Source organism: Aspergillus sydowii (genome assembly GCF_001890705.1).
Source record: "Aspergillus sydowii CBS 593.65 unplaced genomic scaffold ASPSYscaffold_1, whole genome shotgun sequence".
Taxonomy (NCBI): Eukaryota; Fungi; Ascomycota; class Eurotiomycetes; order Eurotiales; family Aspergillaceae; genus Aspergillus; species Aspergillus sydowii.
Window position 1 is genome coordinate 4,535,393 of NW_024467859.1, and position 27,395 is coordinate 4,562,787.

Below are 27,395 nucleotides of genomic sequence, written 5' to 3' on the forward strand. Positions count from 1 at the left end.
GATCAGGTTCATCATCTCTTTTCACTCTTCTTACCGTTCTCACCGTTCCATATCCTCTCATGTCAACGTTCCTTACGCCTTGTTCTCTTCTTTTATTTTCGACTTCACCTTTCCATCCTTGGACCGATTCTTTATTCTCCGTTCTCCGTTCACCTTTCATACCACTTCCTGTATTTCTCTCGTCTTGTCGGAGTTTCTCTTACACGGTTCTAGCAAATTCAAACACCTAGCATTAGCTATGAACGCTGCCTCCCTCCCCCTTCACCAGCATCCGTCCAGGTGGAGAGTCGAGTGTCCCAAGAGTCCTATTTGTAATTACTCATACGCCCTTTTTCTTCGTCTTGTTCGTTGTTTCCATGGCACAGATTCAGGTAATGGCGGTGGTAAGTAGGTTGAGATAACTCAATACAATACATCTACTATTCCAGATCGCACGAGCGTGGAGTTGAAAAGAGAGGGGAAGGGAGATAAACAAAACATGGATGAACGAGTGGCCATTGATATATATATCTGACGTATAATATCTACTTAAAACGTATATATTTATTCATTGGAGCATATTTATCTAGCCGTCCTGATGTCGAGTCCAAAGCAAACAATCTCCTTCATCGCTCTTAAATCTTAATTAGCCCGCCGCACGAAATTCCTACCTCAAATAAATTTATCGAAGTGACCCCTCCCACTCCATAAATTAAAGAATATTATTGTGTGTGTGTGCATATCGGCCGACGATATCGGCGAACTCCATCGAAAATGACGTAACGTGACTAAAAAAAAGGCTCCATTCGCCGTTCGGTTGTTTTCCCTCGGAAAGGGGTCCAGTGGTGGGTATGTAGATCTATCTTGGGTGGTATTATGTAGTATAGTAAGGGTATCGGATGCTACCTTACTTTACTTACTGGCTTCCATGGATGGAGTAGTGCATTTGATTGATGCATCTGACTAGCCGGTTATGAGATTGTTGTTGTTGTTGCAAAGACGTAGTCTCTTTCATGTGACTAGTGTGGTAAGTGTTTAAGCTGGGGCTCACAGAGTTATACCTAGTACTAAGTAGGTGATTAGGTATTAGGGAAAAATGATAGTAGGACCGTTAGGTGCTGATGAACTAAGGTTTGCATTCTCTAGAAGTCAACAGGAATAATACTATGTAAGTTCTGGGATGTTGGGTAGAACAACTGAGCATGGCAACTGCGCGATTATCACATGGAAAGACACTCATTATTGCAAGGAGGCCGGTGAAAGAAAGAAGGGAACATAGGCAAATGGAAGGAACGCTGAAACGAGATTTGAACGCTATTTTGGGTATATGGCAGAAAATAGGTAAGATAGGTTAGATCCGACAACAAAGAAGACCAAATCAAACGCTTAGAATAGATTTTAGCACCTACAATGTATGAAGTATGCAATAAGCCTGTTCTGGGAGATTATCCAGGAGGCATTAAAAGAAATCATACATATAACGAGGAGCAAGGGGGCCATGATCCTCAAGTTGTCTTTGTAGGGGTTCAAGTTGAAACAGGCCAGCGTTTTGCGGGTTTCTGCCATCAAATCTGGCCAACGGAGGATTTTCACGGCCGTGTACAGGGACTGGGGCATGAACTGCCGCATTAGGTTGGAGATAGAGACCCTGATAGAGGTCCTGAAAAGGTTCATACTGGGTCCCTCTAGTATGCTGTGGTGACGGGTTGCCAACTTGACCACCTTCCTGGTTAATGGCAAATGCGGGAGCAGCTCTTCTGCCCACCATACCTTCTTGCCCAGGTTGGCCATATTGCCCAAGTTGGGCCGCATTCTGGGCCACATTCTGAGCTATTTGTCCATGGTAGAGGCCGAAAATATCTGGCAGCCCTGGAGGGTGCAGGAAATAATCTGCTGGGTACATAGGAGCTCTGGCAGTATAACGCCGTTGAGACCTCTTGGGTTTGACATGTCCCACTCGGAGCTGCTCCTCCGTTATTTCTGGATTCTCGGCAAGTATCTTATCGATTGCCGTTCGTTCAGCTTTCTGAATGTCACTATCCTGCGTGCGCATATCATCCTGGGGACAGCCACCGGGTTTAAAATGGCGGTATGAATCTTGCGTGATATCCTTCTGGCATATGTAGCACATAAAAGTATGACATTTGGTACATGTCATCTTGTTGCATCCGAAATCCTTGACAATCTGGACCTGGCACTTGGGACAATTTCGAATGAGAGCTTTACTCATGGCTTCTTCGACCTGGTGTCGTTTAGAGAGCCCTTTATCCTTTCGAAATTCTTCGCAGGTTCTAGGTATATGGCTTTTCTCTTTGCAAAGACGACAGCTAGTTACCTTGCATGAAGAGTTCTCGCAGCGGAATTCCCTGTCTTCTTCCACAGGAGGTAGGACTGCCTTGAAAGAGCAGAAGGGGCAGTCCTCCAGGCCTTCTAACCCCGCCTTCTGGATCTCGTCTTCTTGTTCGAGAGAGTCTAGCTTGTCCATGATCAATGAGCCCAAGACTTCCCTGAGCTCAGACCGGGCAAATGGAGCCTGGCATCCACTGACGTCGAAGCATTGCAATGTGTATCTCATAAGCCCGATCTGGGTGTCGGCGGATCTGCGAATACAAGTGAAGCAGAAGAAATGAATCTCGATTCCGTCGCAGGGCAGACACCGATTTGCTGGAACATCGCTATAACAGCATTGGCACTCAATGAGATTACCGATCCGAGTGTGTTCCTCTTCGTTGGCCTTCTCTGCTTCCTCTTTCTCCTTCTTCTTCTGTATATCGCCTGTTAAGTATAGATTAGCAAACTGTGTTGAATGCCCCAATTATCTAGTTGTGGAACTCACCAAGTTGCTTTTGTGCCTCTTCTTTTGCTGCGTTAAACTCGCGCGTAATAATTCCAGGGAGCGATTCCAATCTCTTTGACGATCCGGCATTTCTCCGATTCTTCAACTTCACGTATGGATTCGTCTGTTTCTCAACGAGAGTTTCGTCTAACTGAAGGGTCAGATAAGCATGGTAGAGACGTTTCTTCTGTCGGAGAATTTTCTTGACATAGTGAATCGGGATATACGGAAACTCGTTTGCTAGAACAGCAGCCCTTTCGTAGGTTAGTTTGCGAATATGATCGGCTGGGATAAGTGCTAACTTACGCTGCCTCCGAATATGTACGTGCGTTTGTCTGGTGTGTTTCGTCTGATTCCCAGTCATTTTCGCTCGAGTGTGATTCTTCCCTCTTTCTTTTTCCGTTCTCACTGTCTTGTTTAGGGTATGACTCCTGGGCTAGAATTTCCTCATAGACGGCATCTCTGTAGAATGCTAAGTCGATGCCGTTTGCACTGACACCTGAGTCAAGCGCCAGAAAATCTCTATGTCGAGTTATTAAATCAGTAACGTATTTGTGACTGATACCTGGAAATGTGTCAAGGACTTGTAATAGCAACGGATCAGTCTCGTCGTCTGCTGGTTCTACCGATGGGATCAAATCCGTTTTTGACATTGGCGGAATTTGTGAAGCAACATGGCCTAACGAAAAGGAATCTTGACTAAGAGAGGTGTCACTTGAGCCACCGACTCTCTGCTTCTTTTGAAGCCTGCCGATAACACCTTCCTTGGGGATTTCTCCGTCAAAGTCAGGAACCCAGGTATCGTCCTGCTCGGGGAAGTTGTTGTCGGACGGAAGAGATATGCCACCGTCTGATTCATCTGCACTAGACAGGGAAATATATGTCGTGTCGTCCGCTTCGAATGGAGGTTCTCGTTGAAGGCCCCAGTTGTTCATTTTCGAGCGAAAACGCCGAGTAGGCTGGATAATGGAAGACGGATACGATGCTTCCAAAACGATTTTAGGTGTCGAATATTTTAGAATCAAAGAGGGTTAGAGGCCGCTGAGAGGCTCAGAGGGTTCTGGATGCTTCAGTAGTTCGTTTCTAGTTTCCCGATGACGAAACTTAAGGTTGTCGGATGATTATCCAGAGGTAAAGCCCTCGATAATGGTTGTCAGCGCACATCCGGTTCCAAAGTATCGTCTTAGCTCGCGCCGACACATAAACCAAGTATTGTATCGCTAAATAACTTAAGTAGAGGTCGCAGGTCTTGGGGACATGCCACTAGGATCAAATGCAGATCAGCCGAAGTGTACCAGTGGAGATCTGGATAGACTGGTGGGCCCCTCTCCGAGATATCTTGGATATGTATAGATTAAGCAAGGGAGAATAGGCGTCCGCCTGACAGGAACCAAAAAGGGAAAAAAGAAGAAATTTTCAAATCTTTGTTGACTGCGGATGAAGATGAAAGGAGAATTTAAAAAAAAGGGCAGATGCATCCAGCCCAAACCACGTGAGGGGGGTAGCACAACACAGGCCTGTAGTGACGACCAGTGGCTCGATAAAGACGAGATGAATTCGAGTAATGAATATCGCAACACTTTATTGAGCCAATATTGAAGCATCTACAAATCTCCTCACAGCTGTTGGATAAGTCTGTGAGTTCTGCTGTTTACACCATGGGAGAGAAGATAATGGTGGTGCTGTGGGAGCTCCGGATTGAAGATATGGACAACTGCATTAACAAGGGCCCCGCAGATCCTTTAGATTGTTCTCAGTTGCCAGTCACTCTATTGGCTATTTCAAGCGCTTCTTTTTAAACCCATCGTGCCCCTGGAGGCGCATTCTTATCCTTCTTGCTAAGGATTCTTTCATGGGCGCCAAGAATACGAAGCCCTCGATGCTCGAGAGGGTCCCCTCATTGGAGTGAATGAATGAACAAATGAAGTGAATGGAGATTCGACTCGAAGCTGGGGATACCCGTGAAATTACATGAAAAAATACGTATTTCATTGAACAATACTTAGCCACATAGTGTAAAATTCGCTGTATAACAAGTACAGTACAGCTGGTGTGTGACGTCAGCCCGGGATTGGCCAAGAAAAGCAGGTACAACCTCTGGGGCTCACATGGCTCCCGCTTGTCATCGCTTGTCATCGGGAGTGACAAATGGAAACTACGCCGCTATTCTGGGGAACCCCATTGCGTCTGTTTCTCCAGTTCCTATATCAATGGCGGTGGACCCTCATGACCGGTAACACAATCTTTTCAGTTCTCATGAGCTATCAACACCATCTGCGCTGTTGCAATACTCTGCTCATATCTTTCCCGCTTTGCCTATCGCTATCAAGGACGTCCAGTGAAACAGTTAAATTCGAAATATGATTGCCGCTTACACGGACATCGAATTGCCTTCAGGAGACTCTCCCGAGCTGGTCCTGACTCGGGCGACACCAACGGAACGTGTCGAGTCTATCAAGCTGAACAGCACGGAATGGAAGGGTCCGTTGGATCTCGACTCGTATCTTGCGCGGGAGGACACACTACTCCAACAGCGGTTGACGAAGAGAGGGTTGATTTGCTGGATACTGGTTGATCGCCGACAGCCCGAAAATGCGAGAACAATCCTTAGTTCTTGTGAAACGTACAGAAAGACGACGATGGTGGCCCGTAGCGGGAAAGTGGAAGAAGCGCCAGCTCAGGGTGTTGGAAGTGTTTATTGTCGGCCAGAGTTCAGAGGCAAAGGCTATGCGAAGAGGATGCTGGAGGAGCTGAGCAAGAAAATAGATAAGTGGCAGACAGAGGTCGAGCCCAAAGAGAGACCGCTGTTCAGTGTTCTGTTCTCCGATATCGGGAAAAGGTTCTATGCTCAGTTCGGTTGGAAGGCTCACCCATCTTCACACTTTGCGCTTCCTCCTATTTCTGGGGAGGAACATTTGACTATTAGTACAGGGAGCAAGTTGTCAGGGGTGCGATTACTGCACTCCGAGGACGTTCAACGTTGCATGTGCAGCACTAGTGTTCTTGATAAAGAGCGAGAACTTCTGCGACAGGCTTCGTTGAAATCTTCTGAGCCGAAAATTGCAATTGCTCCAGATTTCAACCACTTTCTATGGCACTGGGCGAGGGAAGAGTTCTACTCTCAGAAACTCCATCCTAACAGAGAGATGCCCATGGTAAAGGGCGCCGGCAACGACGACGCGAAAGTGTACTGTGCCTGGAACAGGAACTTTGGCGCCACGCCAGCAGAGAACACATTGTACATTCTCCGATGGGTGTACAACGAACCCACCTCTCCGGAAGAGACCGAGATGACGATCAAGGCAATGGCTGCAATCCTCAGACGTGCCCAACTGGAGGCACATGAGTGGAATATGGCGACTGTTGCATTTTGGAACCCAACCCCGCTTCTCGAAAAGGCCGTGGCTTTATTGGACCCGACTGCCGAAGTAGTTCATCGCGAAAAAGACAGTATTGCGTCTCTTAGATGGAGCGGCAAACCAGAAGAGCACGTGGAATGGTTTTTGAACGAGAAGTACGCATGGTGTTGAGTACCAGGATGCGCACATTGCGCCGACTAGACATTAGAAGGCCTTGTATACACGGACGGCAGTTATCAATTCATCGTTTCTGTCTCTTCTGGTTCTTGAACAATTCATGCCAGTTCCTCGTCTTCTTAGCGGCTGTTGCGGCATTGGTGTCTGTGGGAAGATTCTTTTTGACTTTCTGTCGATCTGTCTCGGTGGCGAAACATATGGTTTTTGGCTCGGGATGTATGTAGCAATTATCCTAGCTCAATGTTAGCGTGAGTACAAATCGCTGAACAAGCAATAGTAGTGATAGATTGCCACTTACGGGTAAAATGGATTTCGAGACGTCCTCCCTCCATGACTCGGGAAGCTGGTCCTTCCAAACATTTATAAACTCACTCTCGTCAATAGCAGAAGTGGTGCCCGTTGCCTTGGCCTCTAGATAAATCTCTCCCACCCATCGAATGCACGTCGTCTTATCAATACTCGACCCTAAATCGGTCAGTTCAATGGGCCCATGTAGTTTTCAAGAAACGGGCTAAGCCTCACATTTCATCTCGGACTCAGCAAAGTCCCGTTCAGCCCCTTCAGGCAACTCGCAGATTCTCCGGACAACTGCCTCAAATAACGGACGTGGAAACGGTGCAAGTCCTTCATCATCAAGGACGGACTTCCACAGATCATTCACGAGGAACTGCGCCCCCAAATCAATCCCCTGCAGCACCGAGCCTTCGACAACCCTCTTCCACACCTCCAATTTCATTTCAGCCGAAGGCATCCAACACAATGACATCTTATTATTCCTTGGTGCGGCAGATCCGCGCGGGAGAACAAACGCACATATTTCCACCCAGTCACGCTTACACTGAGCTCTCGACACAGGAACATCTGCAAGTAAGCCATCGAGGGCTTCTGTCCTCACATTTGTGGCTTCCGCTTCTGCCATACTCGGCTCCCAACCTTTGTTCTCATTCCCGTCTTCCCAAATACCCTTGTCATAAACCTTTAGCAAAGATCTGAAAAATGGCTTAGCCGAAAACCCATCCGCGGACTTATGCAATTCTAATGTCCATCCACACTTCGCGACAGATGTCACCATGCCTTCGATATTCAGATCCTTCTCGTTCTCGGTGTCCATATCGATATCTCCACCACCATCTTCTTGTTCTGACCCAGCAGCTCCAACAATTCGCAGATCGTTTTTATTGACTCCAAAGCCGTTACTCGGTCGAAGGATGTGCAGCGAATTAGACGACTGAACCTGGCGAACAGAGTATGTCTCTGACGGGGTGCAGAGGTTTACATATTCGGAGCTGGGCACGGTCGTGCTGGAGCCATTGCGAGTGCTCGTCGCGGGAGCCGGGGATTTGAGTTCTAGTCTAGATGGTTTCGAGCGATCAGTATTCTGTGGATAGTTACATATAAACAACTTGCCACCCTGAACAATAGGAGGGATTCATTCAATAAATCCATTCCATTTTTGCTCTGCAAGGAGAAAACTCACGTTGGGGGACTATCGGAGGACAACAGCTCCGCGAGTGCAGGTGGGAGCTCGAGGAGTCGGAAGCCCTGCTGCGGGGACCGGTGGGTGAAGAGGATACTGGGTGTGGATTGGGTTGACATTTTTTCTTTGACCCCTTCAGTCCTCTGTGAACGGGTTAGCTATGAGAGGATACCGCCGTTTGAATCCCAGTTCGAACTTGGGGTTTGATGTTGTCTTGAGTCCTTGACACGAAACGCGTGCCATTAATTCTTGAAGCGCGACGGCCGTGGGCCCACGCACGGACCACTGCTTAATGAGCACCAGGCATGCCAGGTTGCCAGGTACAGCTCAGGGCGAGCCAGGGACATGAAGAGCGACAATGGAATTGTATAAAGAAATTCTTTGGCTTCATTCTATTATTATTCCGTCTATGCACTGGAGTTACAGCTCACACTGGTCAAAAAAATTTGTCAAAATAAGGTACCTCTAACAACGCCAACCATTTACAGAAAAGTCACAACTAGGTCAATATATTCGTCAAGAGAATAACCACCCTATGGCCAGCACAGGGCTCAATTATGTGGACATCCGGTTGTCCACTCCCCAGCAATCGCTTAGTTATCAACTTACTGTTTCTGATAAGCAGGCTTCATTTGATCATCCACCTGCGCGTTGTCAGACTTGCTCTGCTCTGCTGCTAGATTGCCCAGTTCAACGTTGTTCGGCTCCTTGTTCTCCGAATCGCGCATCTCTCTATCTTGAGCTTCCTCCTTCACAGCCTCACGGACAAACGCATTGTCAATTTCTGACTCAATCCTCGTATCCTTGTAATAGGTTTCAGTGCGCTCTGCACGCTCGGCTTGCCACCTCTCTTCCTCCTCGCGGGCTTTTCGTTCAGACTCCATCTCCTCCATATGCTTGAGGTCGTCCACGCTCGGCTCGTACAAATGCCAGATTGTGTAATGAGGGAGGCCGACGACGGAGAAGCCCATACGCTTAGCCATCTATATGCACTTAGTGACAGGGTCCAGTAATTATCTTCAACGGGAAGACGTACCTTGCCGAATCCTTCTGTCTCAGCATGTTTTTCAAAGCTAAAGGCCGGGAAATGGACACCAGCACGGAATACCTGCGCTTTCGCAAGGATACTGACACCGCCTACACCGTCTAACTCCATTTCCATGTCGGGATCCCCGTAAGGGTCACGTAGGTAGGCTAGATGAGGTCGCCAAGTGGCATACTCGGCGTAACCTTCCACAATGACAGCATCCTCATCTAGCGTTTCTGCAAGGGCGAGAGCAGTCTCCGATTCCTGCCAGGAGTTTAGGTCATATGGCTGCTCCCCGCCGAGCCACTCAGGCAATGGCCGCCAGACATCTGCAAATAATTAGATCATAACTGTTTTGTAGGTAGTTGCAATGACTCACTTGGTACAATGACATCTTTATCGTGCCTCATAAGGTCCTCAAGAATGGTAGACGGTGCAGTCAACACATCTGCATCTCTCCAATAGACCCAGCTGTGAGTCGGCCGGAGTGTTGCGCTTAGTAGCCAATTCCGTGCCTGGGCCATCCGCTTTCTGCGGGACGCTTGTGCGGCAAATCCGTGTCTACTCTCCACATCCTGGTTGACCTCTTGTCCAAAATCCTTCTGAATGACTGAGATTTCTCCAAAGGAAATCTCGTGGTCCTCATCGTGTTGCAATTCTTCCAGCATTTCCAACAGCATCTCATTTGTTCGATCTTTCGAGTCCGAGATAAGAAAAGCGAGATCTATTAAATGGTGTGGGTATGTGAGGTTTCGAAGATGCGAAAAGAACATCGGCAGGTGGGACGCTGCGTCTCGAAGGGGCGTGCACATAAGCACTCGGTCCCCATGCTCCCAGCTTTTTGCGGAACCCTTGACTTTCGCAAGATCATAATATCGGACCGTTTGTATCTGTAGGTGATCTGAAGGGGAGAGAAGGCCGAACGATAGAGCGGGGAGAACCGAAGCTCGCCAGGAGGGAGAAATGAAGATGAGGAGGAAGAATGCGATACCGCCGAACAAGCAAATTCGCTGGAGGAGTTGTTTCCGTCGTCGAAAGGCAGGCTGTGAGCGCGGTTGGAACCTTTTTAAGAACCTCTAATCAGAAAAGCGAGCTCTGGCAACTAATTGCACTTTGAATATTACTTACTTATGCGGAGAAATAGAAAAGGTACCCTGGCCTCCTCGAGGGTAGGCTGTATACCCGTTGGCAAGGGCTTGGTGCCTACTCATGGCTACCGATCATTCACAATTTGTCGTCGCCTTCCGGTCCAATCCCGGGAAGCCCAAACCTCTCCGGATCGCAAAATGAGGCGTAACGGTGTCGCGGTCTTTCCACCTGGTCAACTTCGTAGTAGGAGATGGTCGCGAAGGAAGGGGCCAGTAAAGAAAACTAGATTAACGAGCGAAAGGCAAGCCCTAGGGCAATACTAAGGCGATACGACAAGAAGAAGAAACAGCAAGAAGACTGTGCCTTTTTCATGTAGCATCGCTTCTTCCATCGAAACGATGACGATCCTTGAGCCTGGACCAGGGTGGCCGGAGGTCGGGAGTGGACATGCCGCCTTCACGCCCCCAATGCGGCTGGGAGCACCGCATGGTCCCCGTTTGCAGCATGAGGTCGCAGTCCCAAGGTTCTCTTCAACATCTCATTTTCTGGCTTTCAATTCGATTCGCTCATCAAATGAATATTTCTATTTACAGCTGTATTAAGTACCGCTTTTCAACGCTGATGACAGGTAATTGACACAAAAATATGAGGTTGAAGCCACAAACTCCTAGGAATGCAAGAACAATTCTAGACCCAAAAGGCAAGAAACGTGAATAAATCGATCGAGAAGCTACGTCGCATCCATGCTTCAATCAGCCACTTAACCGCGATACCCTCGAGGAGGGGGAACCCATTCCTTTGACCCCGACCTCAACCTGCTGCAACATTTTCTTTAACAGTGCATCCATTTGCTTGTGGTCTCGCATCGCAGGAATGACGGATCCGGCCTCGAACTCGCTGTCCAAGGTATAATACCGTTCCCTGCCCCATTTCTCCACTGTGTCGCGCTGGAATGCAACTTTCGATATCACTTTGGCTGGAACACTAGCCTTGTTGATGGCACTTTTGGAAAATACCCGCAGGAACGGTCCAAGCCCAGATCGTGTTTGGTGGGCCATTCTCACCGACAATGGAGCGGTAGTTGCCGAGTGAACGTCGTTGGTCATTCCTCCTGGATCAAGGGTGTACATGTTGAGGGAAATGTTTCCGGTCTTCAAGTCATATACAGTCAGTCCCAGCTCGTTGAAAGGAAAGAAGGGGTATTCGACTCACCAACACCAAGCTTCGCCGCAGCGCATACATAGCCGCACTCATTAAGAGTTTACTACTTCCGAAGCGCTTGGTCGCTTCTTTCGCACCCAGCGGCGTACCAGGGCATATGCTCACATTTGGATCTGGATTCTCAAAATAGTCGAGTGTACCCTTTGACATGGAAGAACATCCAATATTGATCACCCGTGCGCCGCCATTCGGGGTGCCATCACCTGCCCTGAATGCCTCAAGCAAGCTGACCGTCAGTAAGAACGGCGCGATGCAGTTCGTTTGGTAGACAGGGTCGTGGCCATCTCGTGTTACCTGATCGGTGACGTATGACGACATGGCGGCGCAGTTGATCAATAGTGTTACTGGAGGAATTTCTTTATTTTGGACCCTCTCAACTGTAATTTCGGAGAAGCTGGCGACCGAATTGAAACTTGCGAGGTCTACCTTGACAAACTCGAGGGACCGTGGCCCAATCAGTCGTATTCTTTCCCTCACATCTTTGACGCTCTCAGATCTGATATCGCGCGCAACAAGCAGCAGGTGGACGTATGGTTGAGATTTCGCAATCGCGATGGCTATTTCCGACCCGAGCGACCCATTTCCTCCTGTGATGATGGCAGTACCGACCAGCGGAGTCGCCATTGGAGAGAGAGTATTGTTCAGCACTGGAAATCCAGGGAAAGGGCAACGTAAGTTGAACTTTTGCGTCTGCGGGACTAGATCGGTGGAAGAAGCATTGCTGTCAGTATGGGACACGACGGCGTGATAAAAGATGAGAAAAAATCACCAACGGAGCAAAACTATCTGGAAGCAATCGACAGGCGGGTATTGCGTGCGCGCTCTCGTAGAAATACGAGAAAATAAAAGAAGAACTGGATTGAAAGGCCCGCACGGGAAACGCCGAGCTTTGTCCCAAGATGCGCCAGGCGAATCTAGATCTTGAAACTGAGACCCAAGCAATGGCGCTGCTGGAAGAAGTGGGGTTCGATGAGGATCCGTCAGAACGAAGGATAACTTGACAACGCACCTCAGCTTGGACGAGAGAAGCGAATATACGGGAAAGCGGCAGTCGAGACAACCCTTGTCTGCTGGGTGAGTAAAAGAACCCAATATTAGTCCACTAATCGCATGCCTCGCAGCCCCAAAGGCGAGCAAGAGGTGGCTTTCCCCAAGTATGTTTTCTTTTTCTTGTTTCCTTTTTCTTGGGTTCCTCCTATAATTAACCCCAAACTCAAGCAAGACATTGGCAGGCAACGGACGTGTCATCGTCGCACTGCTGGATTATCCGCAGCCTGCTTCGCTTTTGTCCGATATGCTTGTGCTAATTTATTGCATCTTTTAGCTATTTATTGCGATATTGGCCACACTTTTCTTGAAGAAATTGAGGGCTTGGCCAGACGAAGTCAAAAGAAATCCAGAATCATGTCAAAGAACAACTGCATTACCCACAACCAAATGGAACCTCTCTTGCCGAATTATACGGCCAAGGCATACTTTAGCTGACTTGTCGCGCCATGAAAACTCAACTCGTCAAATTCGTGGCCTTCTTCGCCTCTCCAAAGGTCCAGTAGCGCCATCCCTCGCTGCCCTCAGATCCTCCAATCCCACGTCTGCTGTGTCCCACGGACCTGTAACAACCTTATAATTGTATGTATCCGGTAATCCTGAGCGAGCCAAAAAAGTAACATAAGCGGAAAAAAAAAGAACGAAACGAACAAAACTATGAACACCCTGCACTAAAAACCCCTAAAATAGAGCGCAATATCCACATGGATGATCTAAGATCTTGTACTTTCATCGGAATCGGAGGATTAGCTGTACGGCAGCCCTTCATGCTGCACACGACTAGCCATTCGGGAGCTCCGGGATTACCGATGGACCTCCAGTCGACAATGACTCTCAGTGAGGCCACGCGCTTTGCAAGTCTTTGCCCCCAAATGAGTGTTTATCATGTGCTCACTTTCTGTTGGTTTGTTGTCGCTGTGGTTTCTCTTGGTCCAATACTTACGATGCAGGTGGGCTGTTGGGCTGCGGCTGCGGAATATAGGGTGCATTCACACCTTTCTTTTTTACTACCCCATTCCCACACGTGTCTGCCTGCATGAGCACTTGTGGATGAGATTGTTTCATTTCTTTTACCCGTCTGTTGGTCCTGTGGCGGATACTGACTGTACCGGTATACGAGGTGGTACTACAACTTGAAAGTTCCTGGTTTGATAGCGACGGGACGGGTATGTGAGGTACCTCGCACCAAATTCTTTTATATAGCTTTCTTTTTCCTCCTGTGCCACAAAAGGTAGGCGTTTGTATATTCCAGTGACGATGAGCTGACATGCAAAAGCACCTGGCGCCAGTAACACCAAGACCTCATGACTCGCCGATACAATGAAAGCTAATTGACATTTGTCAGAAAGAAATCATATCGGCATATCCGAAGTACTTCGTCTACTCAGGTCCCGGAGACTTCGGCTTCGCGTATATATTTACGTACGATCACCGTACTACAGCTAGATTAACCCATCCAGCCGGGCCCGTGGTGTCACAGCGAGCCTCCTGGCATACTTGTCCAACACCACGGTAGCATCCACCAATCTTAAAGACATGGCTCGCTCCTGTTTCATCTCCTCACGCGGCAACGTCGATTAGAATCTTGACGTGCTTGTCCTTCTCGTCCACGAGGGCCTTGAACCCTTTTTCTTCAACTTCCTCCATCCGGATCTTGCTTGTGATCATGGGTCGGGGGTTGAGTTGCCCTGTTGTGCGTGTTAGCCAGTTGTCCTTTTTTTTCTTTCCAGCTCCCATTGTTTTCAACAGGCCGGAGGGACCCAGGGCATATTGCCCTGTTACTAAGTAGTAATGGGGATGACATACCGGACGCAATAGCATCAATAACAGCCTCAAAATCACCATCCTCGCAAATAGCTGCGCCAATAACATGTTTCTCATACGAAACAACATCGAACGCATCAATAGCGGGATTCTTATCCCACAGCGACACAATAGTCGTTGTCCCCCGCACCCGGATCGCCTTCATCGCCGTATCAAACCCCGCCTGGACGCCGGAACACTCAAAGCTAATATCCGCGCCTGCGTCGCCCGTCAATCCGCGGATTTTGGCGACGGCATCGTCTGTGAGAGGGTTGAATACGTGGGTTGCGCCGAGGGTTAGGGCATACTCGCGGCGCTGATCGGAGACTTCGGCGACGGCGATGGTTTGAACGCCTCGTGCTTTTAGGACTTGCACGACTGCGAGCCCGATGGGACCGCCGCCGACAACGAGTGCGGTTTTCGCTGTTTCCACTGGGCTGCGATCTACAGCGTGCCAGGCTACTGTGAGGGGTTCGACGACCGCTGGTTGTCGAATTGTGTCAGGATATAAACTGTTGGATATCAAGCTGATGGGCCATGGGTAGGTAATAACTCACCACCAAGATCAAGAGGGACACTTTCTGGTAAGGGAATAGCATGCTTCGCCGGAATAGCGACATGATCTGATAGACCCCCCGCGTTACCTGTTGCAAATTACCTAATGTGAGATCATGATAAGTCGTACGGTAGGACAAAAGCAAAACTCACTACTAAATCCAATAAATCCAAGGCTCCGACAGCAGTTCGGCCGGCCATACGAACACGACGCACAAGTCCCGTCAGACAGATTAGGTCTAACAGCCACCCGATCCCCAACCTTGAGACCCGTGACACCTTTGCCTACCTCCTCTATCGTACCACTGAACTCGTGGCCGAGGGTCACGGGCAGCTGTCCGCCTGTCAGGACGTGAGGTTTTGTCGGGATCACTATCGGGCCTGCGAGGTATTCGTGCAGATCTGACGAGAAGCACAGGTGTTAGGTCAGGTCATCCAAGTATTATCCATTATAATATGGCCTGCCTGTTGTAGGCTGTGTGACCGGAGGGGTTTGTACACACCACTCCCGCAGATCCCGACAAAGGCAGGACGGATCTGTTTAGGTAAAGGTTAGCCAGATCCAATGGAAAGAAGCACAGTGCCACAGCTATAGCGAGGCCGGGCGATACATACCTTAACTTCATCTTCTCCACAGACGGGCTCGTCGATCTGGTCAACCCTGATATCCCGGGCTCCATGAAACCGGACGGCTCTCATGATGTAGTTGTTACTATGGAAAGCGGGAAATGTCGCCCAATGGATGTGTTATGCTGGTGATGTGCTGTTAAAGGACAAAATATTGTTTCTAGGCCCCGCACCGCATATAAATGTCAAGCCTGAAGCGGAACATGGCTTACCCCCCAGATTTGCTCGGAAATTCCCCGTCGGAGAGGAGCGAGACTGCGAGAGCAAATGTGGAATGGCGCCCCGCAGTTTGCCCCTCGTCCACGATGGGGTTTCTTAGTGGATAAGTTATGAACGTCCAGTTTTGGACACATGAGCTATATTAGTGAGCCCTTGAAAGCAAGAGCTTGTTGTCGTATTCTAATGGTGAATTGAAATCCAAATGAATTGCGCTCAATCGCAGGACCGGAAGTACCAATGTGGGGCGATAGAAGTATTTCAGGTACAAGCTACTAAGTAGCATTTGAGTATGTTCTCGTATATTACAGCCTCAAGCACTAAACATCTTCTGGCCGTATGGCTTATGTACAATTAGGCTACACGCAGCTCTATCTTCGATTAAGATATATTAAGACAGCCGGGCCGAAAAGTTAGGGAAGGGAACGAGATGACTAAATCAGGCGGGAACCCCAAAGCCGATCGATGGGCCACGCTGGTCGAAGACAACGTAGAAAGCTTTCAGGAACGTATCGCCGAGGATTTGCATATCGAGACCTTGATTGGACTGGACGCCCCCATAGCACACTATGAATATCAATAGTCAGCAAGTTGTGGGATGCAGAAAGGTAAAAAAAAAAAGTTGCAGCTGGGTATAGGGTCTTGAACATACCAGCCTCTCCGGTGGTCGTATTGGTACCGACCTCCGCGAAATTGATCATATTGCCAGGGACTGTGGCCAAATGCTGAGGGCCAACGGCGATGGAAAGATTGGGCAATTCCGCGCTACAAGGGTAGATCCAGCCTGAAGCACTGGTTGCATATTGGGCACCATGCACCTTCTCATAGTAGGCATCTACAACAATTTGCTCAAGGAGCATGAGCGAAGTTCCCGTATCAGCAATTGTCGAAGTTGCTTTGTCGTGCTTCTTCATCTCGCCGTCTCCAACGCGATAGAGGGGGGATTCGAACTTCCAAAATCCTCCCGAGGCGTCGACACTCGCATTAACGAGATCACCCTTGAACTTTGACTTGTTGATGGTACCGAACTCAAACTCGCCAACTCCTCCGCTCACAAGTGACACTCCAAGCACGGGCTCGTCCAAGACTTCGGCAACTGTTTCGAAGAAGGATTTCTGTTTCTTTGGTTTGACAGTGTTGATCGAGCTGAATCCCAGCCCGACTAGGCCGTTACTGTGGGTGTCTGAGAGGATTGAAGGAGCGACTTCGGTGGGAAGACCAATCGATTGACCTGTCACTGTAACGCCTCCGACATTGATTGTGTCAGTTCCAACGCCACCAAACGCGTAAGAATCGTCCCCGTAGGTGATATTGAAGCGCGATCCTTTCATTTCCTTGAATGAGCTAGATTTCGAAGGATCGTAGGCTGTATGCCCTTCAGTGGAAGCATTGGGAAGTCGAGTGTTCACTACCCATCTGTGAGATGAATTAGCGCAGTCTGTCAAAGGCAAAGGGTGTTTCGTACACATCCGAAGAGCCCGTATCGAAAGTCACAACGAGCTTCTGGTCACCGATTGTAATGGGCGAGACAAAGGATGCATCTCCTTCTACAGATGCAGCGCTCACGGCGCCGGTTTGGTCGGGCTCAACAACCTCCTCGTTGGTATCATCAGAGACGGCAGTCTTGATCTTCGGCTCAAAGTCGTCCAAGTCGAGCCCAATGTCCGCAGCGGTAATCCCATACTTAACATAGGCCTTCCGTAAAGCAGCTGGGCCGTGAATGGTGTTACTCCGCCTGGCAGTCTCGACCTTGAATGATCGGCGCTCGGGTTGCTCCAGGGACGTGGGAGCTGAGATGACTCCATGGCAGAGCCCAAGGGCAATCAAGACAGACTGTGTTATCCTCATTCTTTTAAGTGGCTACTGCACCTCCGGGATGAAAAGAACGGACGTATCGCACAGCCCTTAAGGATTGGAAGACAGGCGAGATCGGTAGCAGCAGGAATTGCTCCCAGAGCAAATGAACCGTGAAACGAGAGAGAGAAAAAAAAGAACGTGTTGGAGCCGAGTCCTGACCAGACTCCTGGTTGGTACAACCGAAGGAAAGAAATAAGAAAAGAAGATAGAATAGGGGACAGTCTCTCAGAGTGAATGCCACACCTACTGCCAGGAAGAAAATGAACGACCACAAACAACGGTTCAACACATCTGGCCGGGGTGCAGGGATAAATAAAATAGAGAACGCATTGTCAACGGTCAGGCTTGCTCTGGTGGAGATTGAACAGCAAATCCATAGCTGTCTTGGGCGAGTAAATGCGAATCAGCGAACTGCGTTCAACTCATTTGCCTGACACGGTGGATTGCTGGGTCATCGTTTCGAGTAGTCGGAGATCTCCTTTAAGCGCATAGCATGACTTGGCGCCTAGAAACCGAGTGTTTTGGCGGCCAACGAGGTGGCCGTCCCTGGGCTGTGGACGGAGAGTTGAAACGCGAAAGCCCCTGGTGCAGAGGTGAAACACTCGCTTGGGCAGTTGCCAGCGGACAGTCGATGCTTTCTCAGGCCCTCAGGGGAACCGAGTCTTTCGAGTTTCGATTTACGAGCATCGTAGGCAGCAGCAGAACAGGGTAATGAACTGCCGAAAGAGGTGAGTTTGAGGAATCTGCAAACGCCGTCCAAGCGTCACGAATTCAGATTCAGCCTGCGTCGACATTGATCGTCCGCCAAGCTCAGAATCCTGGTGGGTCAGCTTGTACGATACCAGACTCACCTTGGCATACAATGGTCATTGTTGGCTGTTCAACAAATGTCAGCGACAAAGAGACGAGGGCCTACAAATGCTTAAGGCGTCAATCCGGCCGTTTTGCAGTGAAACGGTGTCGAGAACATGGTATGCTACCACTCTCAATCAATAGCTCTGCCTCTTGTTTTAAAGTCCACTGCTGCACAGCCATATGCGTTTATGGAGAAGATCGGGCTGGAAGATTCAGGAGATTTGTTTGCTGACCATGGCTGTTACGGAAGGTGAAATTGATTGCATGCCCAAGTTAGTTGGTGTATATGGTTTGACTAGAAGATGTGTTAAATGGCCCTTGTTTGTTGGATATGCTTGAAGTATTCTTTTACTAGACCTTGGATTTGCATGTAGTCTAACTGTATACCCAATTCTCATGGCAAAAATGAAATAAAACCATATGGTATCAACGCAATGACTCTAATCGGCGCCAGGAAGAACTCCACAAAAATGCAACAAAACGATCGAAACATCTGCAAATGAATCACTCCGTGTCAATCGGTAAAACATCATCTGGATCCTCACCAACAAAACCCCCAACAGCCCTTACAACCTGCTTGATAGCCACAGATGCCGGACTGTCAGGGAAACTATCCACAAAACTTTCCCCGTAATCACACGCCATCCCAACTCTCGGATCCAGAGGGACAGCGCCTAGGAATGGAATCCCCATTTTCTTCGCAAGCCTCTTTCCGCCACCCGTTGTAGCCCGGAAGATCTTCGACTCGTGGTCACAACTCGGACAAACAAACCCAGACATATTCTCAACGAGTCCAAGGACGCGGATCCCGGCCTTCCGACAGAAATCAATTTCTTTCCGGACATCAAGAAGCGAAACCTCCTGCGGCGTCGTAACGACAACAGCACCGTCAACCCCGGATTCCTTGAGCAGGGAATTTACCGAAAGATGTTCGTCGGAGGTCCCGGGCGGCGTATCGACAATCAAATAATCCATATCGCCCCAATCCACATCCTTCAAAAACTGCTTAATGAGACCATTCTTCTTCGGGCCACGCCAGATCACAGCATCGTCACGATTCGGAAGCATGAATTGTACGCTCATCACGCCTAGGTTATCCGATACCCACACCGGGCTCCAACCCGCGTTGCTAACGTGGATCGTCTCTGACTCGACGCCCATCATCTTGGGAATGCTGGGCCCGCAAATGTCAGTGTCCATGATCCCAACTGTAGAGTCTGCGTTTGATGCGAAGCCGTGTGCGAGGAGAGATGAAAAGGTGGACTTTCCGACGCCGCCTTTTCCGGAGAGAACAAGGATTTTGTGACGGACGGAGGCGAGTCGGGAGGTTATGAGGGGAATATCAGGGTCGGGGCCCTTGGGCGCGGAGGAGCAAATAGATTGGTTGGGACAGCCGGCGCAGGCATCGCCTTGACCTGCTTGATCGGATTCAGGCCCTGGACAATGTTCTGGTGATAATTAGTATTAGAGGTACGGGATAAAGGTCAAGGGTTGAGCGAGCGTTGATGGGCGTACCTGGCTCGGGGGCGACGAGATTCGGAGGCGCTTTTGATGGCGGCTCAAGGTAGGTCGATGTAGGTTCTGTAAAATGGGGCGCCATTATTGTACCGTGATACTATGGATATGAACCACGTTTGGTTTTTGGAGGCCTGAGCGAACACTGATGTGGCGGGGTACTGGCACCAGCAGCCGGTCAGAGAGTGAGCGCAATGTAGCACGTTATAGTCCGCCAGCAAGGATTCACTCTTTGACAAGCTCAGAGATAAGAGGCAGGTCAGAGTATCCGAATGAAATTGATTGTGAAGGTCTGATAAAAAGCAGTGGCGATTCCGCGGAATGGAGAAGAAGCTTGATAAGCCGAACTGACAAACGATCGGGTGGCGATTGGCGGGGGACTTGGCCGATTGCGGTGTCGGAGCGTACGGTACCTGTGAGGTAGGCCAGGGCAGCAGTATTGACAAACCGCATCGGAACCTATTCGACAATCTCCAAGCAAGCAGGGTCTCTCTAATCATTGATTGCATGTTTATTGAAGTATAATTAATATCGTCGCCAAATAATGTGATGCTTATTGGTACGCTGGAAAGCAAGGCCCGGATCTTCGGCCCACTACCATAAGCGATTGGGAAATCAAGTTTACGAGGACAGTTATGAAGACATGCATTAGTACCTCATGGCGATTTTCAGCAACCCCGACGCAATTACGAGTATGGTGGTTGATACGACCTTAACCACGGCCACTGCAGAGGCAGCAACAGAGCCTTGGCGCTCGGGCGCTTCCTAAGATATGATGCAATATGCGCAAGAGCTGGCCGTTAACTCAGATTGAGGAAGAGGAGGAAGTAGACTCTGTCAAAGATTTAAGAAGACAGAGTACCATAGCTACTCCGTAGTCATTGAGGTCTCCAGGTTATCCAGTGTTCTCATCTCTCACAAACATTGGCACTTGTACTAAAGGGCGGGGTAGAATCTGGAGTCACGGAGATATCTGTCCAAAGCATTGACGGCCATTGCTTATTTCAGCGGTCTTAAAGAGACTAAGGAATGGCTCGGGCCTGCACAGATTAATCAAATGATGGCGCACAACCGGAAGCCTCGTGAGCCGTGAGAAGAAGGATGGGGAATATCCGACTGCGCTGCAAAGCTGCAAGGCGTGCCGGAGATGATGTAGCCTTGAATGGTTGGCCGGCCCACCATGGCCGGGGTATGTGACAAATGCAAGGCAATCAAGACGCATAGAATTTCCAGGATAATAGATTTGAGTAAGGGAAATGCTGTCAACCACAAAGCTTGGATTTACATCCATGCACCCGCGGTTACCGCTAACACAGGAAGATAGACTATGCATAACCGCCATGTTTATGCATACTGAGAAGGATACGATGCTGAGATCCTACATATTAGCTTGGCTTCCACAGGGATACTGAGCGCTCAGAAGCAGGAATTCATCTTCTCTGATCGCCCTTCCCCTCTCAGAAGACCCTCCACGATTGGCCAGAGACGGGCCTAGGCGAGGTCTCTGCATCTCCGATGCAGGCTTCGGGAGTCTCCTTCCCAAGTGGGGGTCGAGGAGGGGAGTGCACTGCCCCGAAACATGTTTCTTCCGCCTGGCGAGGTCGGGTCTCCGTAGAATCGTCTCGGAGACGGTCGCTCGAGTTGTGTCTTTGTGTTCTGAGGTGGATTCCTGTGACGTTGTGACTAGACTCAATGCAGGTTGTGGGACCCAAAGGCCAATCAGAGCCGGGACCCTGCTGAGCTCTTAAATAGAGCGGCCATCCACCGTCACATGCTGTTCTCAGTCCCAACAACTTCTTTCCTTCAACGCTCGAAATCATGGATCGCGGCCTCTCAACAGGCGCCCATCATTCTGATGACGGGCTTCGGGATAGAAATGTGGCCGCTCAGTCTAATCTAAATGTCAATACGGAGAAATCACCCATCACAGATGACAATGGCAAGGACAAGGTTGGCAAGACCTTTGGTCGTACTCCAGATGGTACAGGTATGTCTACCCCGCGATACTCTGCCAATTGTACTCCTGGGCTCTTTCCACTGCCCTCTAGAATCCGAAGAGCTAATCTGCGCTGCTTTAGTGTTCACCGTACCTCAAACCCATGATATGGTCTCCCAGCTCTTGTCGCCATCCGAACCAAAGAACCTCTCTGATCTCATCGTATTGACTATACTTGCTGCTCACATTCTTCTGCTATGGCAGCTTCCTTCGGGGAGCAAGATTCCCGTCTTTGCGGTTATTTACCTCTTCTGGCGCTCATGCTACAATGCAGGGATTGGATGGTTACTCCACATTCAGTCTCATCACAAGACCCTCGTTCGTTGGGCTGAGAAGTCTCAAATATTCGTGAACCCTGCCACTGGCAAAAACCCTTACCCTCAACTATATTACCTGATCAAACGTGAACTGGAAACCAAGATCCCCAAGGACTATTCCTTCGAGGAAGCACCGCTTGAGTATAACACTTGGCTTGTCTTTAGGCGCCTTGTGGATCTGATCTTGATGTGCGATTTCGCCTCTTACTGCCTCTTTGCGATGGCTTGTAGTCACCACCCTGCTAACGAGAGCGTGCTGATGACTATCCTGCGGTGGGCTTCTGGCATCGCGTTGTTTATGTTCAACCTCTGGGTCAAACTAGATGCGCACCGAGTGGTCAAGGACTATGCGTGGTACTGGGGTGACTTCTTTTATCTTGTTGACCAAGAGTTGACGTTTGATGGGGTCTTTGAGATGGCACCTCACCCCATGTATTCGGTCGGATATGCCGGCTATTACGGTATTTCGCTAATGGCAGCAAGCTATAAAGTGCTGTTCATCTCTATTATCGCCCATGCAGCTCAATTCGCATTCCTCGTGCTGGTCGAGAACCCACATATTGACAAAACGTACAACCCACCCCCACCGCGAAGACGTACCATCAACGAACAAGACGCAGAGTCTACCCGATCGCAGTCTCCGGAATATCCAAATGCGCCATCCCAGTCTGAAGAAAACGTACCCTATGCGCCAAAATTTACCAGCCCACCTCCAGCTGTCCATAACCTCCTAGGGCTCCACAATCTAGATCTGCATAGAATCACGGATACCTCTTCCATGCTTGTTCAGTTCCTCATGTTCTCCCTGACTGCTCTGACGCCTTCGACACCCTGGTACCAGCTTCTATTCGTGGTCAATGCCGCTGTATGGAGGCTCTGGTACTCAGTGGGTGTCGGGTATCTTCTCAACAGACAGTCAAATTGTAAATCGTGGACCCGGCACTTCGTCAAATATGGCGAAACTCCCCACGAGGCATGGAATCAATGGAAGGGCACATACCACCTAAGCATGATTATGTGTTACGCGAGCTTCATTGCCGCTGTATGGAAGATGTATACTCTCCCGTCTGACTGGGGCTACGGTCTTGCTATCCTCCGCCACGTGCTGGGTGCTGGCCTGATCTCCCTGCAGATTTGGACCTCTGTGAGCGTTTACGAATCACTTGGTGAATTTGGCTGGTTCTACGGGGATTTCTTCTTTGATGAGTCCCCCAAATTGACCTACAATGGCATCTATCGCTTCTTGAACAATCCCGAGCGCGTCCTGGGTCTCGCAGGTGTGTGGGGAGCTGTTCTCATCACTACCAGTGGCACGGTCGCATTTCTCGCCTTCCTAAGCCATATCCTAAGCGTGGGGTTCATTCAGTTTGTGGAAAGACCTCACATGCAGAAGCTGTATGGCCGGAGCTTGCGTCAAGATGCAGGTCTTGTTAAAAGCCTGAAGCGATCTCTGCCGCCGCCTTTGAAGCAACTGCATGGAAGCGTGGACAAGATCTTCGACGAGTCATATGAGTTTATTGAAGATATTATCGATACAGCGCGACCTAAACTGGCTGCTGGCGTAAGCTCATTTGTTCGGGATACAACGGCACTTTTCCAAAGTTATCCTGCCCGTGTTACCATTGCACGCATCGATGCCGATTTAGCCGGCTATGATCTGCGAGACTACTCTCTTTCGGTTGAAGCAAACTCGTTACCTCTCGATGAAGGCGATCTCAGCAAGGAGGGGGATAACGCTCAAACCCCTCCTGATCGGCGGGGTGACTTGGAGAACCTGGTCCTCCCATATGGCGCAACAGTGAAGGTTAAGTGGACTGCACCCCTCAACCATAGCAAGAAGGACTGGATCGCTCTCTACAAGGTCACCGATAACACGTCCCGTGAGGTTTCCCGCGTATCCTCACAAGGAAGATGGGTTGCGGTCAACGAGGGCTCCTACGACAATCTCACCTGCGAGCAAGGCATCGTTACCAGCGACGTAGTCGTCTCAACTTCCCAAGGCTCGAATAGGGAAAAGCATGACATCGCAACTGGCGAGGTCGCCTTTTCCGGAGACAAGCTCTTCTGGACTCAAGGCGTCTTTGAATTCCGTTACCACCATAATGGCAAGCACAACGTCATGGCTCTCTCTAGACCATTCGAGATCCGCATCCCTCGATTTGAAGAGGAAGACCACTTCGATATGTCCCTAACCGCAGTCGAGAGGAGCCTCTTGCCCGTCGTCCAAAACTGTTTCGACCAAAACCCGGATGTTGCACCTGAAACTGTGGAAGAGCAGTATGGCAGCCTAGTTGACCGGGATGGTAAATTCGCTAAGAGAGTGGTCTTTGCGGTTCACCAAATGTACGCCCTCCACCCTCCCCCTTTCATCCTCCTATAATTGATACTAATCGACTTCCAGGTTCGGCGTCGAATTTGCCCCTGAGGTTGTTTGCTCGGATGGAAACGTTCGCAACCTCGCCTGGAGAATCTGTAACGCAAAGAGGGTCCTGGTAAGCATCTATTCTAACTCCCTGGGTCTCAGTGGTCGTCCAACCATTTATCCTAGCGTTCCGCATCATTAACCTCGCCTGCCCCCGATACATAGGCCCCTTACAGTCTGACACGAGATGGTGCTACTACACCGACTGAGAGCAAAGCGTGATTCTGGGGTGGAATTATTCTGCTTCCTCATACTTGAAAAGATCAACCGCAACGACCATAGACGAAGATACGTTTAGACGCGGGATATCAGTTTACTGAACTTCATGGTTGTTTATTTTCCTTATCTTTTTATTTGATGCAATATCATGAACATGGCGGATGTCGTGTGGAAATAAAGGGGGAAGGGGACGGGAGTTCGGTGAGTGGTTTTCTTTTGTGTTTGTTAGGGCCAACTCCATAGAGACACGGTGATGAAGATGCATGATTAGAAAGGTTTCAAGTTGTATGAAGGCGATAGGACGGAATGGTGCTGTAAATTCCAGCTTTAGTACATATGGGTTGTGTTAGCAAAGCGAAATACAACATTTCTATTCGAAATATTTTTGGAGGTGGCAGCTACCCCTCAAACTGGGCGTCATAGAATTACTCGCCGAATGTAAAGGCACAATCTCAAGATCCAAAATATACGGAGGAAGAAAACATAGAATATAATATACCATAATAATATCGACAACAACAGAAGCCACCTTGGTGCAAAAGGGGGCTGTTTATGGAGATAGGACATGAAAAACAATCCAGATATAATAGAATCGAAATATGCAATGCATTAACAGGCAACCGATTGCATAGTTCGACGTTGACAGCGGCTGTGGTTCGGAGTGTGAAAGAAGTTTTTTAAGACCGGGGTTTGGGAGTTCTTGGAATGCGTATCCCTGTGGTAAGTCAGGCAGTTTAGTATTCCCCGATATTGCTTCATCCAGTGTAGATGTAGAAATGAGGGACGAATCCACACTTCAACCCAAAGCCCTTGGGTGTAATCCACTTATCCAGCAACTCAACCATCTTGCCGTGTTGGATAACGGCATGACAAGTCCGTAGTTTCGGGAGTTGCTAGATTGTATAGAGATGGATCACTTCTTCAATGTCAAATTTGAACCTCGTGTAGCTCTCGACTTGGAAGGACTGGAGTTCTTCAGTTCTTTTTTGAGGATCGAAGGTGCTCGACGACCTCGATTTGCGTTTAGCAGAGGGCATAGTTTAGGAATCTTGGGCAGAAGATTCCGGAAGACCACGTTGACCGGTCTGTTGGTAAATAAATGTTTGTTCCTCGTCTGATACTGGGATGAGAAGACATGGAAGGTTGGCTTGATAGTCAGAGTCCTAAGTCATGGAGATCGTGCTAAGGTTTTATTAGGCAGTGGTGTTATGGACTACGTTGATCGAAATATATTTCCACACCAAGTCTGTATTCATATTTGTGTTATGCTATGATATAACTCGATAATTTGTTCAAATTCTATCTAAAAACGAGGTTAGCAAGCTGTTCCTCGTTTCATCAAGTAGGAATAGAACGTAGTGTCAAGGGCATAAGATCATTCAGAAGGAAGGCAACGGAAATCTCCACACAATTGTTTGCGCAATTCAGAACAGGTCTGTGAGTTTACATCCGAAATATTTCATCATGTGATCATCCAATCGGCCGACAAAAGATCGGTGGAGGCGACGGAAATAAAATGAAGCAGATAGGGCACGAGACTTAAATAAAGGAATACTCACTCTGAGGAAACTAGCTGGTATTATCTCAGCTGCGGTTAGACATTCAGAAACGAGTCATTCCAGTAGAAACTACACTGAACACCTGTCAGTAGACTGTAACCAGAAGTTCTAGGTTATGTGAACACAGTCCTCGCCAACAGTTGTAGCGAGTGGTTATCAGGCAAGCCGGTTAATTCATCCCATCCTCTGCCAGTCCCAGCCTAGCAACAAGCCATCCAAGACGGACAACAAGCCCCAAGACGGGCCTGACACAAGTCAAGCGAGCAAGTAGTCACTACGAACAATGCGAGGAATACAGCGATATGAGCCCACCATCCAACACTCCACAACCATCCTCCCAGTTCTCAACTCAACTTCCGAAGAACGAGTGAAAAAAGGTCCAGTATCAGGGAAGTGGATAGGTAGATCGCTGAATCTTATTGCAGGGTCTCATTGACATATGCAAGCTCGAAAGGCGGTTTCTCAAAGAGAATCATTGAATGGATTGACTAGTTGTCATCATAAAGGCATCGCGGGGAGTGCAATTGGTGTGGAATTGAGCAGCATGCAAGTCCGTACCTTTTATAATATTCATTGTTACTGGCAATGAACACAAATTCTGCTTCCTGAAGCTTGTCAGCACTTGCCAAAAACCAAGGTAAGTTCAGATGGTGACAAGATGGGCAAATTGAGATGCATCAGGAGATTTGGTAAGGTATTTTGTTTTCTTCAAGATGTTTGCAGAAGCAGAACTGAAAAAAAAAATGTTTCTCATCATGCAAGGATTGATGCTAAGGGAGAAAGATGAAAACTCTTACCGTTGCAGGATGAGATGTCACAGCAATTTTGGGCCACCTAAACTACCTTTGGAAGCTGTCAGCAAGAAACCCAAAACGAGAAAACTGTTGACTGTATAGCTTCGAACGGTGTGGATCAGATGGTGATGCATGTTTGTTCAATGGCCCATTTGTTTGTCGCCAGAACTACGATTTTTGGAATCGAATTCATCATGGAAGTGGCTGGGTGGGAGAAGAAAAAAAACTCACATTATATGGTTAGCAATAGGGTTTCAAAGTCGATTGTGTCAAGAAGCAAAGTTGGAAAAGCTGCCTTCCACCATTTGAAAGGGAAGCTGTCGAAAGCTCAAGTGCATGTGTGTGGGAAGAAGAAGAAAGCGAAGCGGGAGGAAGAAAAAAAAAATAAGAGGGCAGACGAGCTAAGCACCGACTCCACCAGATCAAACAGTGCAAACACTCTCAAAAT

General features: G+C 48.8%; 9 protein-coding genes across 9 annotated transcripts; 3 read left to right on the plus strand and 6 right to left on the minus strand.

The window, feature by feature from the left end:
- Positions 1-1,438: 1,438 nt before the first annotated feature.
- ASPSYDRAFT_139568 (E3 ubiquitin-protein ligase RNF216) lies at positions 1,439-3,750 on the minus strand (the record flags this gene model as incomplete). Its single annotated transcript, XM_040840964.1, has 3 exons — positions 1,439-2,754; positions 2,816-3,069; positions 3,122-3,750. 3 exons carry the CDS (start codon positions 3,748-3,750, stop codon positions 1,439-1,441), a joined length of 2,199 nt encoding a protein of 732 aa, XP_040708817.1.
- Positions 3,751-4,891: 1,141 nt separating this feature from the next.
- On the plus strand, positions 4,892-6,652 carry ASPSYDRAFT_39797 (uncharacterized protein). Its single transcript, XM_040845963.1, has one exon. The coding sequence runs from the start codon at positions 5,176-5,178 to the stop codon at positions 6,343-6,345; it is 1,170 nt and encodes a 389-aa protein (XP_040708818.1). The 5' UTR covers positions 4,892-5,175; the 3' UTR covers positions 6,346-6,652.
- On the minus strand, positions 6,416-7,947 carry ASPSYDRAFT_84996 (putative sister chromatid cohesion protein Dcc1; the record flags this gene model as incomplete). The annotated part of the gene is made up of 4 exons (XM_040851452.1): positions 6,416-6,583; positions 6,650-6,816; positions 6,874-7,703; positions 7,829-7,947. The coding sequence occupies 4 exons, from the start codon at positions 7,945-7,947 to the stop codon at positions 6,416-6,418; spliced, it is 1,284 nt and encodes a 427-aa protein (XP_040708819.1).
- Positions 7,948-8,433: 486 nt separating this feature from the next.
- On the minus strand, positions 8,434-11,789 carry ASPSYDRAFT_54387 (uncharacterized protein; the record flags this gene model as incomplete). Its single annotated transcript, XM_040848845.1, has 5 exons — positions 8,434-8,811; positions 8,865-9,184; positions 9,235-9,931; positions 10,754-11,095; positions 11,157-11,789. The coding sequence occupies 5 exons, from the start codon at positions 11,787-11,789 to the stop codon at positions 8,434-8,436; spliced, it is 2,370 nt and encodes a 789-aa protein (XP_040708820.1).
- Positions 11,790-11,795: 6 nt separating this feature from the next.
- On the plus strand, positions 11,796-12,852 carry ASPSYDRAFT_39800 (uncharacterized protein). Its single transcript, XM_040845964.1, has 2 exons — positions 11,796-11,863; positions 11,935-12,852. Exon 2 carries the CDS (start codon positions 12,276-12,278, stop codon positions 12,648-12,650), a length of 375 nt encoding a protein of 124 aa, XP_040708821.1. The 5' UTR covers positions 11,796-11,863; positions 11,935-12,275; the 3' UTR covers positions 12,651-12,852.
- Positions 12,853-13,772: 920 nt separating this feature from the next.
- On the minus strand, positions 13,773-15,269 carry ASPSYDRAFT_84999 (2,3-butanediol dehydrogenase; the record flags this gene model as incomplete). The annotated part of the gene is made up of 6 exons (XM_040851453.1): positions 13,773-13,900; positions 14,019-14,498; positions 14,573-14,659; positions 14,724-14,972; positions 15,074-15,107; positions 15,186-15,269. 6 exons carry the CDS (start codon positions 15,267-15,269, stop codon positions 13,773-13,775), a joined length of 1,062 nt encoding a protein of 353 aa, XP_040708822.1.
- Positions 15,270-15,852: 583 nt separating this feature from the next.
- ASPSYDRAFT_54389 (pepsin-like aspartic protease) lies at positions 15,853-17,261 on the minus strand (the record flags this gene model as incomplete). Its single annotated transcript, XM_040848846.1, has 3 exons — positions 15,853-15,980; positions 16,066-16,829; positions 16,879-17,261. 3 exons carry the CDS (start codon positions 17,259-17,261, stop codon positions 15,853-15,855), a joined length of 1,275 nt encoding a protein of 424 aa, XP_040708823.1.
- Positions 17,262-18,629: 1,368 nt separating this feature from the next.
- nbp35 (Fe-S cluster-binding ATPase) lies at positions 18,630-19,725 on the minus strand (the record flags this gene model as incomplete). The annotated part of the gene is made up of 2 exons (XM_040848847.1): positions 18,630-19,573; positions 19,641-19,725. The coding sequence occupies 2 exons, from the start codon at positions 19,723-19,725 to the stop codon at positions 18,630-18,632; spliced, it is 1,029 nt and encodes a 342-aa protein (XP_040708824.1).
- Positions 19,726-21,458: 1,733 nt separating this feature from the next.
- ASPSYDRAFT_141973 (phosphatidylethanolamine N-methyltransferase) lies at positions 21,459-24,517 on the plus strand (the record flags this gene model as incomplete). Its single annotated transcript, XM_040841203.1, has 3 exons — positions 21,459-21,627; positions 21,719-24,296; positions 24,355-24,517. 3 exons carry the CDS (start codon positions 21,459-21,461, stop codon positions 24,515-24,517), a joined length of 2,910 nt encoding a protein of 969 aa, XP_040708825.1.
- Positions 24,518-27,395: the final 2,878 nt, after the last annotated feature.